Genomic DNA, 15,946 nt, shown 5'->3' with positions numbered 1-15,946 from the left:
ACAAGAAAAAATACTCTTGATTCAATCAGATTTAAGCTTAAATCAAGAACCAAGCCTCTTAATTTGAGCGGATTTCGTTTTGATTCAAGCAAAAATCCGATTGAATTAAGAGTCCTTTTTCTTGTTAATGTTTTCAAGAGTCTGAACTCTAGATCCAATGTTTTTTTTTTTCTTTTTTTTCCCCCAGTGACCGTATGGAAGAAAAATTGGAAGTTTTGATCGGAGTTGCGGCGTTTTTCCGGTAAACGCAGCCATGGTGCATCTCTTGCTGTGCTAAAGAAGAACGCCTTATGAACATTTGAGAGTCATCAAAATTCCAATCATAAAATGTTTATTTTTGAGGAAAAATATGAATATTTTTCCTCGAAAATTTCAGGAGCTTCAGATCAAAATACGAACCAAATCCTCCGAATGATCGGAAGAAAAATATTCATAATTTTACCCGCAAATTCGCGTTTTACGAAAGGAAATTTTTCAACGCCTGAAGGTTCATACGGCGTCCTTCCTTAGCACGGCAGAACTGACCCATCGTATTTCCTGCGGACAGCCGCAGTGGCACCGACCCATTGTCTCGAGAAAAAGTCAATGTTTACGAAAGACGGCAACATAGTCGGGAGAAGGAGTGAAGTGCCTGTGAGTCTGGGCGATGGCAGAGCGGGCAGCGGGTGGTCGCTGCGGCCCAAGGGTGGCGGCGGTGGCGGCGGAGGGGTGGGTAACGGGGAGATGGGTGCACGGCATCGGCCACGGCGCGGCGCGGCGCGGCGGCAGGTGCGGGGAAGCGCGGGGTGGGGATCCCGAGTGCCCGCGGACAAGGACTCTGGAATTGGTCCGGTTCCGCCGAAGGAGTGCAGAGTGGGGCCAGGGGGTCTACCACTGCCACTGCCTCGGCCGGCCCCGGCCAACCTGCCTCCGCTCCCGGTTGCCAGTTGCCACCTCGTCTTCGCGTCGTTAGCAGTGTCCAGTGTCCGGTGTCGAGTGCTCAGTGCGTTTAGGTGTAATCCCATGTGTTCTAGAGTGGAGCCGTGTAAGCCGCGGTGCTTTGTCGCAGTGACATGAGGGTGTCGCCTCCGTACTTGTTGTGCCTTTTGGTTGTCTTCACCGTCCTCTCGGCCGCTCAGTGCAAGGTAAGCAACTCCCGCCACACGACACCCGGGGAACAACCGCAGTCCCGCAGTCCGCTCAGACGAATCGGCTCCGTCTCAGCAAATCCCACTCCGCAGTACCGAGAATTGGATTACATTTTGCGATGAGGAACCACTCTTCCTAGCTCTTCCATAAAAGCGCCTTCCTGCGTAGGGAATCCAATGGCATGTACGTTGTTTACACAAACTGATCGCGGTAGATGCGCGAGTCGTAGAGACAGTAAGTTGGAAATGAGTTGAATGGTCGTAACTAGCGTTGCACCAGACAGCTTAAATCTCTGAGGGAACATTGTACTCGATTGAGCTTTTCTCCTCTGCATTGAGATTTCCAGTTTTTGGATTTTAACGCATGTTGGCTATACTGGAAAAAAAAACACATTGGATATAACATTGACATTTACTCTTAAATTAACATTGACTCTTGAAAACATTGACAAGAAAAATGACTCTTGATTCAAGCAGATCTAAGCTTAGATCAAAGGGAAATCCGCTCAAATTAAGTGGCTTGGTTCTTGATTTAAGCTTAGATCTGATTGAATCAAGAGTACTTTTTCTTGTCGATGTTTTTAAGAGTTTGGACTCTAGATCCAACGTGTATTTTTTTCCCCCCAGTGTCCATTTCCAACATACTGTCTATATGAGGTTTCTAAAATGAGCTAGGAATAGTGGTTCCTTAATGGAAAGTGTAGTCCAATTCGTCTCGCTGGTCTACAGCTTCTTATGACAAGTCAGAGAAATCCATACAAGGCCAGAGGGCTATCGGGATTTACGCGCACCGAAACTTCAATATGTTGCCGAATGGTCGGTGCAAGGGCCCTAGCCTTTGATTTCGGGTGGAACGAAAACCGTTACAACTGGCGCTTGGTCACTTACGTGTTGACAGATTTACAAGATACGCAAAGCTTAGAGAGTGCCCTGAAAGTTGAAGGCATTTCCTAATACTCGAACTTGCACCTCCTAGTATGAACGCTTTCACTGCGTGCGCTTCTAGACAGCATAATCGTTCCTATTTCAAGCATCGTTATGCGTGGAAGGCACAATTCGCACTTTTTCGAAGGCACCCAAGATGCTAATGTTTAATGACTTGATTCCTTTGCTTTCTATGATAAGCTGTCATCTACACCGAGCGATAACTATTCAAGCACGGTTGTCACGGGGTTGCATACACAATATTTTGAAGGCAATTTCAGTGCGTGCTGCAGAAATTGAATGTTCGACATGATTGGGTAGCACTGTCGTGTTTCGGTGAGGCTCCGGAACACTTTAAGGCTGCCCCCAAAGAAAATAACTTGACCAAAGGGACGCTTTTTTTATGAACATAATAATAGGAGTCCCCAGAACATGCCGTTGCCCCCGCACTGATCGCAAGTTTTAGTGAGAAGTGAAATGCGAGATGCTATTCGCAGATTATTAGACATTTAATTTTGGGAAACGGCAGCTTTGCAAGGCAGAAATAAGCGAAAATCAGTTGCTATCACTTCTCATCTGTGATAGAATGACGATTTCTTATGCACGGTGCGAGCTGGTTCGAGGAATGTAACGTTAATTCCTTTACAAATCGTCGGTAATTCCAGAGCCAGAAGGAACGGCTTCTCGTCATGATATTACGTAATGTTGCGGCTAGCATTTGGATGGTCAGCTAAATTCGATTCGCTAGTATTTAAAATATAGTCTTAAATGTTACGATGAAACAGGATGGTCAGGGCAAGAGAGCGCAAAAGCATCCTTCACAATACCAGGTCGTTGAACAGATTGGTCAGGGCAAGAGAGCGCAAAAGCATCCTTCACAATACCAGGTCGTTGCGTTCTATCAGAGAAATGTTGATTCTTTAAAGTGTCATTTCTCATTTCCTTTTAAAAGGTGTTGAGGATCAACATAAATACTGACGGAATTTGTTGTGTACCAATAGTTCAGCTAAAACGCCAAATAATAGTTACATTTCAAAGTGTCCTGACGAATTTTGGACTTGTGGCGATTAACCAGTTTTAAGTTAATTCGAAGCGCCAGACGAAAAGCACACGCTTTTTTCAGTCTCGATTTCAGAATCAGCAACTTCTTAACAAAAGCCAGTGTGCATTCTTCTCACTGTGAACTGTAAAGGTCATGCCAAATACGCCAATATGTGTCTTAAGGAAGAGAAAAAAAAATCTACCCCCCCCCCCCTTCCCATCGCGACTATTGCAGTCAGTTTCCATGCACAAATGAGAACGTTAGATATTATTTTGCACTCTGAAAATCACCTCACGGTTTTGGCATGAGCTTCCAAGAGAGTCGCGGTGTGTATTCGCGCGTATAGCTTTGAGTCAGTGCTCTTACGTGAAATGACTCATCTTTGAGTCATAATACCATGCCACTCACTTCACTGCGATTAGTGCAATCACCCTTATTTGGACATTGAATACGGCTACTTCTCGTTTTTTAATGCTTATTTTTGTTTATGTAAGAAAAACAGGGAACAAACAGAATTTCAGCAAAATGTATATAACATTTCAGAGTTGGTTCACATCCGTTATGTAGATGCATCTCACGGAGTGCAAATCGCGCGTGTTCAGAGCAAACACCATGCATCTTTCATGGAAAATTATATTTCATTTTAGATGTGCACAAAATGTGTGTCCTCTCCTCTTAGTTGCCCAGAAAGAATTGAAATTGCATTCAAAGGCTGTCAAAAGCAACAACTGCAGGTGATTATCCAACCTTTTTAGACAATGCCAATGTGATTTTCACTCGCCACAGGGGCAATCAAACACAATAACACACACTATTCAGCTTTTCGGTTCCTTTTTATTTTCCCCCACAAAAACAACTAAAGAATTTATTGGTATATGCTTCAAATAATTCTTCCCTAAAGAGGAGGAAAAAACATTTTCACCATATGGAGGCATTGGATATAGCAGGTATTGCTTTCTAAGTCCTCATTTGTGAGGTGGAGGAAATAACAATGTCCATGATTATTTCTATGTCCATGCATGTTTTCTTCACTGCGGAACGTTTCCCCTCAATTCTTAAAAAAAAAGTTTGTTTTTTGCTATTTACACTCAGTAAGTCTCGTCTCAGGTGTAGCGTCTAATTTATCCTTTGCTTGTACTTGCGTTGAATTTCACAGGAAATATGGAATTAGTGAAATAAAACTTTGAAAAAAGAACATGATGGAAATTTTAGCAAAATTTGATGAACTTTTTGCCTCTCAAAAAGAGAAAGAAGACGCTATGAGCTAGGGGGAAGAACTTGAAGAAGAAGTAAAAAAAAATGTTTCTTAAAGATAATGCATGTGTGCTTCAGCAAGTGAAGAATTTTGGTTTATTTTTGTGGCATTTTGGGAATCGGGGAACAGAGACTCCGAGTCGCGCGTAGAGACAAAACGTCTCTCCTCTGACGTAAGGGCGTTTCTCGATTTCCTCGTGACCCCTGTGCTCCGTATAACGCCATGATTTCTGGGCCTCATGAGGAAATTGAGATACGCCCTTACGCCAGAGGAGTGACGAAAATTGCAACCGCCTTCGCTTTGCGGGAAGAAGTTCTGAAGTGGCCCGAATCGAAGGACGCATGATAGGTTTTCGCGAGTGATCTGTTGCTTATCAATAGAGCACTTCAGAGAATATGAGAATCAGTTTCGTTGAGGAATCGTCACTCGTCAATCAACAGCACATTAACCGCGTTCAATCATTCCTTAAGGAGCTCAAATTAACCGCACCAGTACCCTCTTCGTAAATAAAACGGAACAAAATAGATCGATCGTCCGTTAGCATGACGCCCCAAGGCGGCACATTTACTCACTCTCAAATCTATTTTTATACAATTGCCCATTCCGGAAGAAATAATAGAACATACCGCGAACTCAGCTCATGAACCACTCTCAGAAGAAGCAATACAGAATAGAGAATTTGCAAGGGTCTGAAAGGTGAATTTCGTGTTTAGATGGAATATACCGATTGAACTGAACAAGAAGACACCCTTGATCCATAAATTGAGCAATTATTGATGGAGATATGACAAAAAAATCGATTCTGCTAAAATACATGTGTCTAAATGGGAAATGCCGCCAGATGACGTCACAAAGCGGCACATTTTCTCACTTTAAAATCAATTTTCATCCAATTTCACATGCCAGAAAAAAATTATAAGAAACTAGGGGGCCCTGCTCCCTGACCGCTACGCGGCCCAATCCCCGGGAGGGCGCCTCGCGCCCTCAGGCCCGCTTCGCGGGCCCTAAACGCGTATGTATAGGAAAAATGTTCTTCCATTTTAATACACCATTTTGTGTTCGAGCTGCATCGATTTCAAAATGTTTGACGTAACACTCAGATTTGTAAATGATGAGGAATAGCTGGATGTACATAATTTCGCAGTCCACTTACTGGAGAAATTTCCATTTAGTACGTTATTTTTAAATACTTAACTTTAAAAAAAAAAAAAAAAAAAAAAAAAAAAAAAAAAAAAAAAAAAAAAAAATCGGATTTCGACCGTTAAGAGTTAATAATATTTGGTCCGCCCCGACGCGACGCAGCGCCTGCCTTCTCACTTTGTATATGCTGTTTATCTGCTGTAAATATTAATAGAAATTCAGCAATCAAGTAAATTGACCAATGCCACAAATCGAAGCCGGAAGAATGCAGGAAAAATTGAGTAAGAGCCTTATACCTTGGACCTTAAACCTTGAACCCTGAGCGATGCACCGTTCCTCAACTCTTCGAATGAGGAGCCCTTCACGAGCTTTTCCATTGTTTTATTGTTTATTCGAGTCACTCAGGTAGAATCCCACACCTTGACGTTTCTAGCGGAAACGACATATCTCTCACGCTATTAACATTGGACTTAAGTGACATGAGCTTTTAAAAGCTCTCCAACATTAAAAGTTCGGGGTTTCATAATGTTTTGCACATCTACATCTACTACGAGCGATGCACCGTTCCTCAACTCTTCGAATGAGGAGCCCTTCACGAGCTTTTCCATTGTTTTATTGTTTATTCGAGTCACTCAGGTAGAATCCCACACCTTGACGTTTCTAGCGGAAACGACATATCTCTCACGCTATTAACATTGGACTTAAGTGACATGAGCTTTTAAAAGCTCTCCAACATTAAAAGTTCGGGGTTTCATAATGTTTTGCACATCTACATCTACTACGAGCGATGCACCGTTCCTCAACTCTTCGAATGAGGAGCCCTTCACGAGCTTTTCCATTGTTTTATTGTTTATTCGAGTCACTCAGGTAGAATCCCACACCTTGACGTTTCTAGCGGAAACGACATATCTCTCACGCTATTAACATTGGACTTAAGTGACATGAGCTTTTAAAAGCTCTCCAACATTAAAAGTTCGGGGTTTCATAATGTTTTGCACATCTACATCTACTACAGATGAAACAAATGTAAAGATCATCCTTATCGGTCCGGCAGTTCGTCAGAAATAGTGCTTCCAAGATTTTGCTTGTAGCTGTATAATATAGATAAAGATAAATACTGCGAACTCAGCTCATTAGGCACTTTCAGATGAAGCAATGCAATTTTTGTGTGCAAATTCTCCATTAGTGTTTTAAATGATTATTTCTTGGGACTTGTAAGAATGCAAATTCTTTCCAACATCTACTAAAATGGGAGAAAGAGGAAAAAAGCAATTTTCCGCTCATTACCCCGCCGTTTGATCTTTTATGATCGAAATGGAGAGAAAAAAATTATTCATTTCACCTGTCTTTGACTTGCGTAATTTGAAACACTCTCGTCCCTAAGCCTAAGTGTAAAGCGGTCATCGCGAAGGAGTAATCAGACCTCTTTTCCATCATGGGAGCGTTAAGTACCCGGGTAATTCGCGATAATCAGAGGCATTAAGCTGTTATTATTTGCTACTCTGGCTTTTAATTATTTGCGATGTTCGATGGCATCAAATTCAATTGAAATGTGATTCAGCCTCCGATTGCACGGATGCACGGCTACGATACTGCTGTCCAAGAAACAAGTTGAAGCGCTTATGCGAAGCACATGGCTGTTATTTTATTTTTAGATCAGAACTGAATTGCTCCAATCACTTGTTTACATTGATTGGTAAGTAAATGATGGCTTCCCGCTTGTGTATTCACCGATGTTGGTAATACTTGGTGTTGGCAGAAACGAGGCAGTTTTACCGTTCCATCGGAAATTCGAGGACCAGCGAAACATGGAAAAAGCTTCGGAGCACTCTGCCGTGGTAAGGAAGAACGCCGTAAGGGCTATCGGGCGTTGCCAAATTTTCTTCTGCAAATCACGCGTTTCCCGGAAATTTTTTGAATGTTTCTCCTTCGATTTTTCAGAGGATTTCGTTCGTAGTTTGAGCCTGAAAAGCTAAAAATTTCAAGGAAAAATATTCGGAACTTTCTTCGAAAGTAAAAATTTTCGGAGAGGCAATTTGTCAACGCCTGATGGCTCATACGGCGTTTTTCCTCAACACGGCAGCACTCGTCTTAGGAATGGAAAAATTTAGGGGGATTCTCTGTATCAACTTGCACCTACTGACTCTTCGAGAGTATCAAGTTTTCCATAATTTTCTCCTATCTCTTGAAGTCATTTCACAGCTAAACATTCGAGAAAATAACAAGCACAAGGCGGGTCTCTTAATTCTGTGAATTTTGGAACAAAGCAGCTCTAGCGTGTTGCGAGTACAAAAAGAGACTTCCTGGGAGGTGTTGGATGCAGCTCGGTGGCAACCGTTTGTTGAGCGTCTGATAAGCTGGAAATTGCCGCGGCCCAATTTGGGCATGATAATACTCAAATCGCACGAATACTTTTTCTTTTCTTGGCAGGCATGGCTGCTAAATTGCTAAATCATCCGAACGTATTCGATGACTTGGAGGACTTGGCGAGGTGTGGTGTCGGCGGGTTGAGACATTAAAGCTGCTCGTTAACGCGCTTGAATTAGCATAACTGAAACCTAGGAGTAATTTACGTTCCGATGTTTAAAAAAAAAGATGTGGTGTGGGCACCCACTAAAGAATTGTTAGCTTTAAACGTTGCACCACGAAATGCGATCAGCCTTACAAATTCATGGGCGCCAATAAGAAGGCTGGGACCTTGAGTTTTTTCTCTTTAGTGAGTGCCGATTCTTTATCTCGTTATAATCCGATTAATCGCAGGTGGAATTACACCTCAATTACTTTTTTTTCTAAAGAATGGCCTGAACACGGAGGAATTATACAGTTTCGATCTTATGACGAGCTCTTCTTACTTGATGACAGGTCCGACTTCACGTCTTGTTTTAAATGCTTTGATCATGAGAAAAACTTCCGACTATACGGTTGCACTGGGGTGTTTTATTTTCCATAGTAACACAAAATTTTGGTTACTTTTCCGTACTGTGAATGGGCCAAAATCACTGCCGTGCGGAAATAGCTATCTACTCATTCACTCGAAGTCCGATATAGCCTCAGCGGTTCTGTTTACCTTATTGAAGCACCATGCAACCTTTAGGCAGGAAATCCTTGCGAGTTTGCCACTACACTGAAAAAAATAACGGGCTATCTAAACATTCTGTCCGTTACGGGCTCAGAGGCCGAAAGTTTCGTTGCTGCGGGTCGATTGTTGAATCGTTATCGAACGACTTTAATCGATAAATCCCTATCTTAACAACGCTATATATCGATCAAGGTCATTCGATAACGATTCAACAATCGAGCCGCTGGAGCCGTAGCTGCGATTGCTCCGGGTACTACGCCCGGAACTTTCAGCCTCTGAGCCCGGTACGCGGACGGTATGTCTACACTGAAAAAAAATATAAAAGATTTTACCATACTCTGACACAGTGATCTGAGGATGGTAATTGACACTAGATTGTATGGTAACATTTACCATACTGCGGTTAAGAATCACCTGAAATCTGGCGAATACTACTGTATTTCTGGTCATTTTCACTGAATAGTATCACCGTATAAAAAATTAAGTGGAATTATAGTAGTCGTTACCATACTTTTTTTTTCAGAGATACAGCTCGTGAGTGCGGCTTCCACGGCCGGAATTTTTTCTTCAGTGTACGACTTGCTGAAAGGCCCTCATTTCGGTGTCGTTAGGCTCAATGAAAGGCGACCGTCTTTCAACCGCTCTTAGGAAGAGCGACCGAACTACAATGGGAACTTTGCGGGTATACGTTGTTTTTATTATGTAAAGCCAGGCGATACGTAGTGACGCGGGACGCATGCTACACAGCGAAGCGCGGCCGGCGATCTGTGCCAACTCTAATGGACCATAACAAAAAAAAAAACGCTTTTGCGAAAAGCTCCGCTTTGCGCCCTGTCTACCTTTTGAATTCGTGAATGTGCTTTAAGATTAAGTGTTTAGGTGCACATTGCCGGTTTTCCCAAGCATATTTCTGGACTTTTCCGGAATTTTTTCCAGGTTTTCCTGGTTTAGACAACTGCGTCGACTTGCTATCCCGCGAGGGCGCGGAGCATATACGATGATGCGTCCACCCCTCATTCCGCTACCTATTCTTCGTCGTTTATCTTCCTTGTAAGAAAGGAGATCACACGAATTTATGGACCGATTCCTCCAAAACTGCGATCCATCTTTGTTTTCTCCATCTTATACTTCATTTCTTGTGTTCCTCTTCATTTCCTTAGATTAGCTTTTGTTTTTATCAATTCAGAGGTCGAGGTCTCTCACACGAGAAATGTTCCTCGTATTGTTTCCTCCCGGAGAGTGTGAATAAGGGACGAGTCTATTTCCTCGCTTAAAGAAGTTTTTTTCGATTTGAAAACGAAAATTTATTCGCGCTGATTATTCCGCAGTTTTCAGTCAGATTTTCCTTATGAATAGTTTTTATTTAAGACCGCCAAGGGCAACGACTATATTACGTGCTCATTTTTTCAGTGTGGTTGAAAAGATATAAATCACATACTAGTTATTAAGTTGTTAGCACATATAAAATTAGCTCTAACTATATCAGTGACATCAAAATTACCTATGCAATCTTTCATACTTTCTTCTTCGTATCCATTTCCATAAAACAATAGGCTATTCCATGCAACTTAATTGTGAAGAACAAGTAGAGCATGTATTTTTGACAAGACTGGAACAGGAGCACCTTCCGACTGGAAGTGGCTTTGTGAGAAAAAAAGCCTGGTTTCAATTAAAGGAAAGATCGAGAGATACGATAGCACTGCAGATATGGAAGGTGCAAACACGCAAAATTGTCTACTATTAGAGATTTTCAAACATTAACTGAACAGTATTCCGACAGTCAGCATCGGTTTAACATTCGCCAATGGATCGGGTTCGATGGATACCTAACCTGTAGTACAGTAACACGATACAGTATTTGCACAGTTATTGCACTGCACGGAGAGAAAATTCAACAAAATAGTTTAGTCAATACGGGAAGTAAAACACCGAAAAACCCAAGCCCGTTGACTCTGGTCAAGTCCCTCCATTGTTTTCTGCGCTGAATTCACCGCAAACTGTACCAAAATTAACACAAAAATTGGGTTGGATTGTGTTTCACTTTCTATATTAACCAAAAATAGCACAAGAACACGCATATTTTTCTCTGTATGAAATAGTGTAGGTAAAATACCCTTTTTTCATAGACCACCAAGTAGAAAAATAACGAATTGATAATGTATATCCTCCGAATGAAACGTGAACTCTTCGGTCGATCGCTGCGGACAAAATGAATAGATTAACACCAGAGGAGCTTACGTGTAATTGAAAAAGCGAATGAATGAATTTTTCAGCATGATTTGCGGGAGCGTGGAAACCCGCAGGAAAGGGAAATTAAAAAGAGGGCAAAGGGATAATTCTGCCCTCTGGTAGGGGTCGGTGGTCGGTCGCTGCGCTGTGTAGTGTGTGTCCCCGGAGCATCCCTTCGGCTTCTTTCTCTAACCGCTCTGGTATCCCTCCGCCTTTGCAATTTGAAATATGCATCCACCTTCCTTCCCATTTTTCCGAGTGGTCACGCCTCAAAGTGGCTCGCGTTTCATTGGCCCTTGCCAAATCGCACCGCTGTCTATCCTCGTGTAATTTTTCTCCAGTCCGGTCCAGGGTGGTAGAGGAAGAATATCCATGGCAAATGTGTATCTCAATAAATTGCGGTGTTTCAAGATTTCCGCTCCTATTTTCTTGCTTCAAAAATAAATAATGTCAAAGATAGGCGTCCCAGCACTGCATTCAGTGCTACATACAAAAAAAAAACCTAAACAATACCAACAAACGAATAATAAAAATATAAAATATTTTCCCGCCGCCAAAAATGGTGGAAACCTCCATAAAGCAAACCGGGGATGCGAACATTATATAGCATGTTGGAATGTTAACGTGCAGCTTTGAAAAAATCGACGAAAAACCGTCTACTACGCGTGGCGTACCGACTCTAAAGCTGCGTCCATTTCATATCCACAGCTTCGAGAGGGTTGACCTCTATTTTGCTATTTTAGAACACCGAGAAGCTAATTTTCAACTTTTTAGCTTGGACATCTCATTCTAAAATGTATTCTGCCTTCCCTTGGGAAGGTTCATATCATCCCTCATTCAATTCAATTCAGGTGGTTGATGGCAAAAGGGTCTGGACAAGTCAAAAAGAGGGGGTGCGCGGGGGTGGAGGAAAGTTTAGGATAACGCGATTTCCGTTTGATCCCTGTCGGCAGGAAGGGTTATGTCACTTGAGATGACAGGAAATTGAATCAGCCTACGAAGAGATTGCTCCCATTTACGAAAAGAGAAGAACAGAGCTTGCAAGTGGTTGAGCAGCGAGCAGCTACAGAGCTGAGATTTTCACACACGAGGACAAGAGGTGCTCGTTACAGGTTGTGGACTGGATTGGAGGGGGGGGGGGGGCGTTCGTTTGAGGCATGTAAGCACCTAGAAACAGTTGCTCGCGCCTTATTGGAATGCAAAGTTTACATCCTCAAGCGCTTAAAAGTAAAGCTCTTCTCTTACTCCCTTGATTTTGTAAATCCTGTTTGAACTATATAATATTGACAGAATTCGGTGATAAACATAAACAAATCACACCTTCGCTGAGAAAAAAGATGGGTAGAACTTACCATTCTTTCACACAGCGTCAATTCAGAGTCAATTCTGCCAGAAGAAAGGTAAACGTTACTATATACTGGTACAGGTAACCATTCATCTGGCAGAATTGACTCTAAATTGGCGCTGTGTGAAATACAGTGTGAAGGAATGGTAAATTCTACTAATCTTTTTTCTCGGTGTTCTTCAAATTCGGGAGAAATTTTTCGTACGATCTGTGGCCGTAGAACAGAACTTTTCTCGTGTTATTAACGCACAATAAAATCACGTAACACTCCAGACGATTCTAAAATCTTCAAAGACGTGTAATGATGTTCCGGAGCTACACTGCTACATTTATCGTTGCCTTGTCTGTTACACTTGCCGTGGAAATTATTTCTCCGACGCGATGACAACAAGTGTCAATCCAGAACGTTATTTGACTAGAGGATTTTTAAAATGTGAAATCGCAGGTGAAACGCCACTCTCATGGCTAGAATTAGTCGCATCGATGAATTTTTCAGATCCAGTTGATAGATAGATGTTTGATTATCGAGGAAATAGGTAAACACAGAAAGCTTGGAGGCGCAGAGATGCAAAAACCAATGTAACCACGTTAAGTCACATTAATGAACGTAGTGGTTGACTATAGTATCAACAGTGCATCGTTGCACGCTCTGACTAGTTCGCCTTCAACTCTAACGTAGACAATGTGAGCGGCTTAGGAGCAGTAGTAGTTGCTTATTTAGATATGGCCACGTTCATCGATTTTGAAATGAGAAAATCATTAGGATGTGATTTATTGATGTATGAGGAGCGAGTTTCCTACACGTCTGAACTGTATTGTAAAACATTTGTTGGTTTGAAATTATTAGAGTGTGCCTCAGGACGAAATTCTAGGAGGATTTTCAGAGGATGAATATGGTACTGACGAATAACAGTATAATTGACAGTAGGATATCGACGAATAACCACTTCGAAAATATTAAGCGCAGGTTCAGGTTACATCATGCTCTACTTCCCACATGAACCCAAAATGTCTGTTACTTTTCCATTAAGTGTAAGAAAAGAATAACGATTGCAATCCCTCGTAAGAAAGCTAGCTTAAAATTGGCTCTACGTCTTACAAGTTCTTCATACACTGAAAAAAAAATTGCTGAAATACGGTGACAAATCACCAAATTAGTAAAATCAACCCGGTGTTCTTAATCTATTTTGATGAGTTGTCACCTTTTTTCACTATTTCTTGTGTTGATTTTAGCAGTTTTTTTTTTTTTTTTTTTTTTTTCAGTGTAGTATAAACGAAACGAATATCAATGCACTCGCTTCTAGGTACTTCCAATAAATATGCAATAAAAAATGGAGGCCTGAGGGATCGTCGCATCCATGCGCCAACGCCGCGCAAAGATGTGGGCGAGGAGGCGGTCTCGCGTAACCTTTGACAGCGCACGTCTACCTATGTCGTCACGTCAGTTGCCACGTCGCATCGACGTCCACGAGATACCCCTCATTTCCTGCTTTTTCGTCGTCCACTTGACAGAAAGACATAACTGAATTTTGAGACCAGTCATACTGAGCGTATACCACCATGCTATTCAGGGTGAAAGGAAAAAGGTGGATACGGGCTTTCTACACTGAGAAAAAACTATGGTTTATAAACCTATTAGAGGTAAATATGGAACACCTATAATAGTCGTAAATAAACTAATGATTCTCGGTCTGTGAACCATACTAAGGTCTCTGTACCTAATTAAGGTACAGAGACCATAACTAAGGTATATGTGCTATTATTATATGTAGAGGTACTACTATTAGTAGTGTTCCATATTTACCTCTAATAGGTTTATAAGCCATAGTTTTTTCTCAGTGTATGTGCGTGCATTCCTCGTTCGACGGGATCCCTTGAGGTGGCTCCTACCTTCCAACGAATCACGACGGATAGTATGGGAGTATGGGACTATTAAAGCATGGAAATTAATTTTTAATGTAGTCGGTAAGAGTACCGCTTAATGGTGTCCCTTTTAACCGGCTACGGAGCTCGCGGTAGTCAGTTAGGGCATACATTTTCCTTACGGATCAATGTAGATGTCGCAGGCAATTAGCAATCGCCGGCAATTTACAAGCTAGTGGTGGATAAATATAGAAAATCATAAAATTCAAAAAAAAAAGAACAAGATTAGAGTGCTGATTATGATGCCAATAATGTGAATGGACACTTTTGTATGTATGTATGAGCCGCTTTTACGGCGCGCTAGGGCGCTCTGCGACGCCTATTCTCCACAGGAATCTGTCATGGTAGAGATCCTCCGGAAGCTGGCATCTCTCCATCTCTTCACGGATGCCCTCTACCCACCGTTTGGCTGGACGCCCTCTCCGTCGCCTACCTGGGGGGACCCACTCCAACACCTTCTTCGGCAACCTGGTATCAGCCATTCTCTGCACATGCCCATACCATACCAATTGCTTGGTCATGATATCGTGCACAATCGTCCCCTCAACGCCCATTATCTCTCGGACACGTTCATTCCTGACACGTTCTCTCCTCGAGATTCCAGCCGATCTTCGCCAGAAATCCATCTCGGTCGCCTTGAGCATTTCTTGGGTCCGCTTCTTCAACTGCCACACTTCACTGCCATAGGTGATAATAGGCTTGACAACCGAGTTATAAATCCTCTTCTTGTTGTCTTTGGAAATCCTTTGGTCCCAAAGGATCCCATTGAGCATGGCGATGGCTTTCCTTCCTAGAAGATTACGGTCCCGAATGGCCTGATCCAGCTTCCCATCCGAAGTCAGGTTCACCCCCAGGTACTTGTATTGTTCGCAACTTTCTATATGTTGACCATCCTCCAGGACTATGCTTTGCTGAGCACCTCCGACTGACATCTTTTTTGTCTTACGGACACTAACCTCGAGGCCCCATTTGCGGTACTCCTCCACCAACTTCCGGGTCATATACTCCGCGTCATCGTGATCTTGACTTATGACTACCTGGTCGTCAGCAAAGCATAGCGTGAACAGTGTTTCCTGGTCATTCAAAGGGACGCCCATGCCGGCACACTTTCTTTTCCATTCCTTCAGAACGTGCTCTAGATATATCTTAAACAGCGGACACTTTTCCATTCTTAAAAACATGGCAGGAATATGCACACTTAGAAGAACGTGGAGTAAACTCTGTGACATTAGTTGGGTTGAGATCGGACAGGCAACTAAACTAACTTCGTGACAAAGCGTTGAGTATCACAAAAAATGAAGGCGCTTCAAGCCGAGCTCATACTTTTGAAGATCATAAGCCCTAAAAATTGCATTATGCCGATGCGCATAATTGCGATTTATGGAAACAACGTGTGAACCGCTTGCAAATTGCCGGCGATTGCTAATTGCCTGCGACATAGATATTGATTTTACCGTGCAATCTGACATCTTTATTCAGCAAGAAAAGAGCGTTTCGACTACGGCGAGAACCACGACTTCATTATTCACGGCTTGCATTTCAGGTTATCAAATTTTTAAGACAATATCATGCATTTACATTTTAATGCCAAGTTTAGCTGGCTAAGTTGCATAGAATATGGTAAAATGGTTGAAAAAATCGAGCTACAAGCCGAAAATATAATAAACACGTGATATGTAAAATAAGGTCCATTAGATTTTTAATTATTTCTCATCTCTATGTAGTTCGAAATATTACTTGTTCAATTTATTTTTGGCTTGTACCTCGATTTTTTTTTTTTTTTTCAATCGTTTTACCATATTGTTGGAGAGGATTTTCACGACTCTTCAATTTCCGGGGTAAGGGCCGTATCCATCGAAAAAGTTACAAGCTCAGAGTAGTG

At 42.2% G+C, this 15,946-nt stretch overlaps 1 protein-coding gene across 1 annotated transcript in view; it reads left to right on the top strand.

Moving 5' to 3' along the window:
* The first annotated feature begins 839 nt into the window (after window positions 1-839).
* magu (SPARC related modular calcium binding-like protein magu) overlaps window positions 840-15,946 on the top strand; it is a 58,230-nt gene continuing 43,123 nt past the window's right edge. The window contains exon 1 of the mRNA XM_019045484.2: window positions 840-1,124. Coding sequence (XP_018901029.1) covers window positions 1,053-1,124 — 72 coding nt within the window. The 5' untranslated portion in view covers window positions 840-1,052. The remainder of the gene's footprint in view (window positions 1,125-15,946) is intronic.

This window comes from Bemisia tabaci, chromosome 3 (genome assembly GCF_918797505.1).
Source record: "Bemisia tabaci chromosome 3, PGI_BMITA_v3".
Classification (NCBI taxonomy): Eukaryota; Metazoa; Arthropoda; class Insecta; order Hemiptera; family Aleyrodidae; genus Bemisia; species Bemisia tabaci.
The sequence above is the reverse complement of the archived record's forward strand: the minus strand, read 5'-3'. Positions and strand labels throughout refer to the sequence as shown.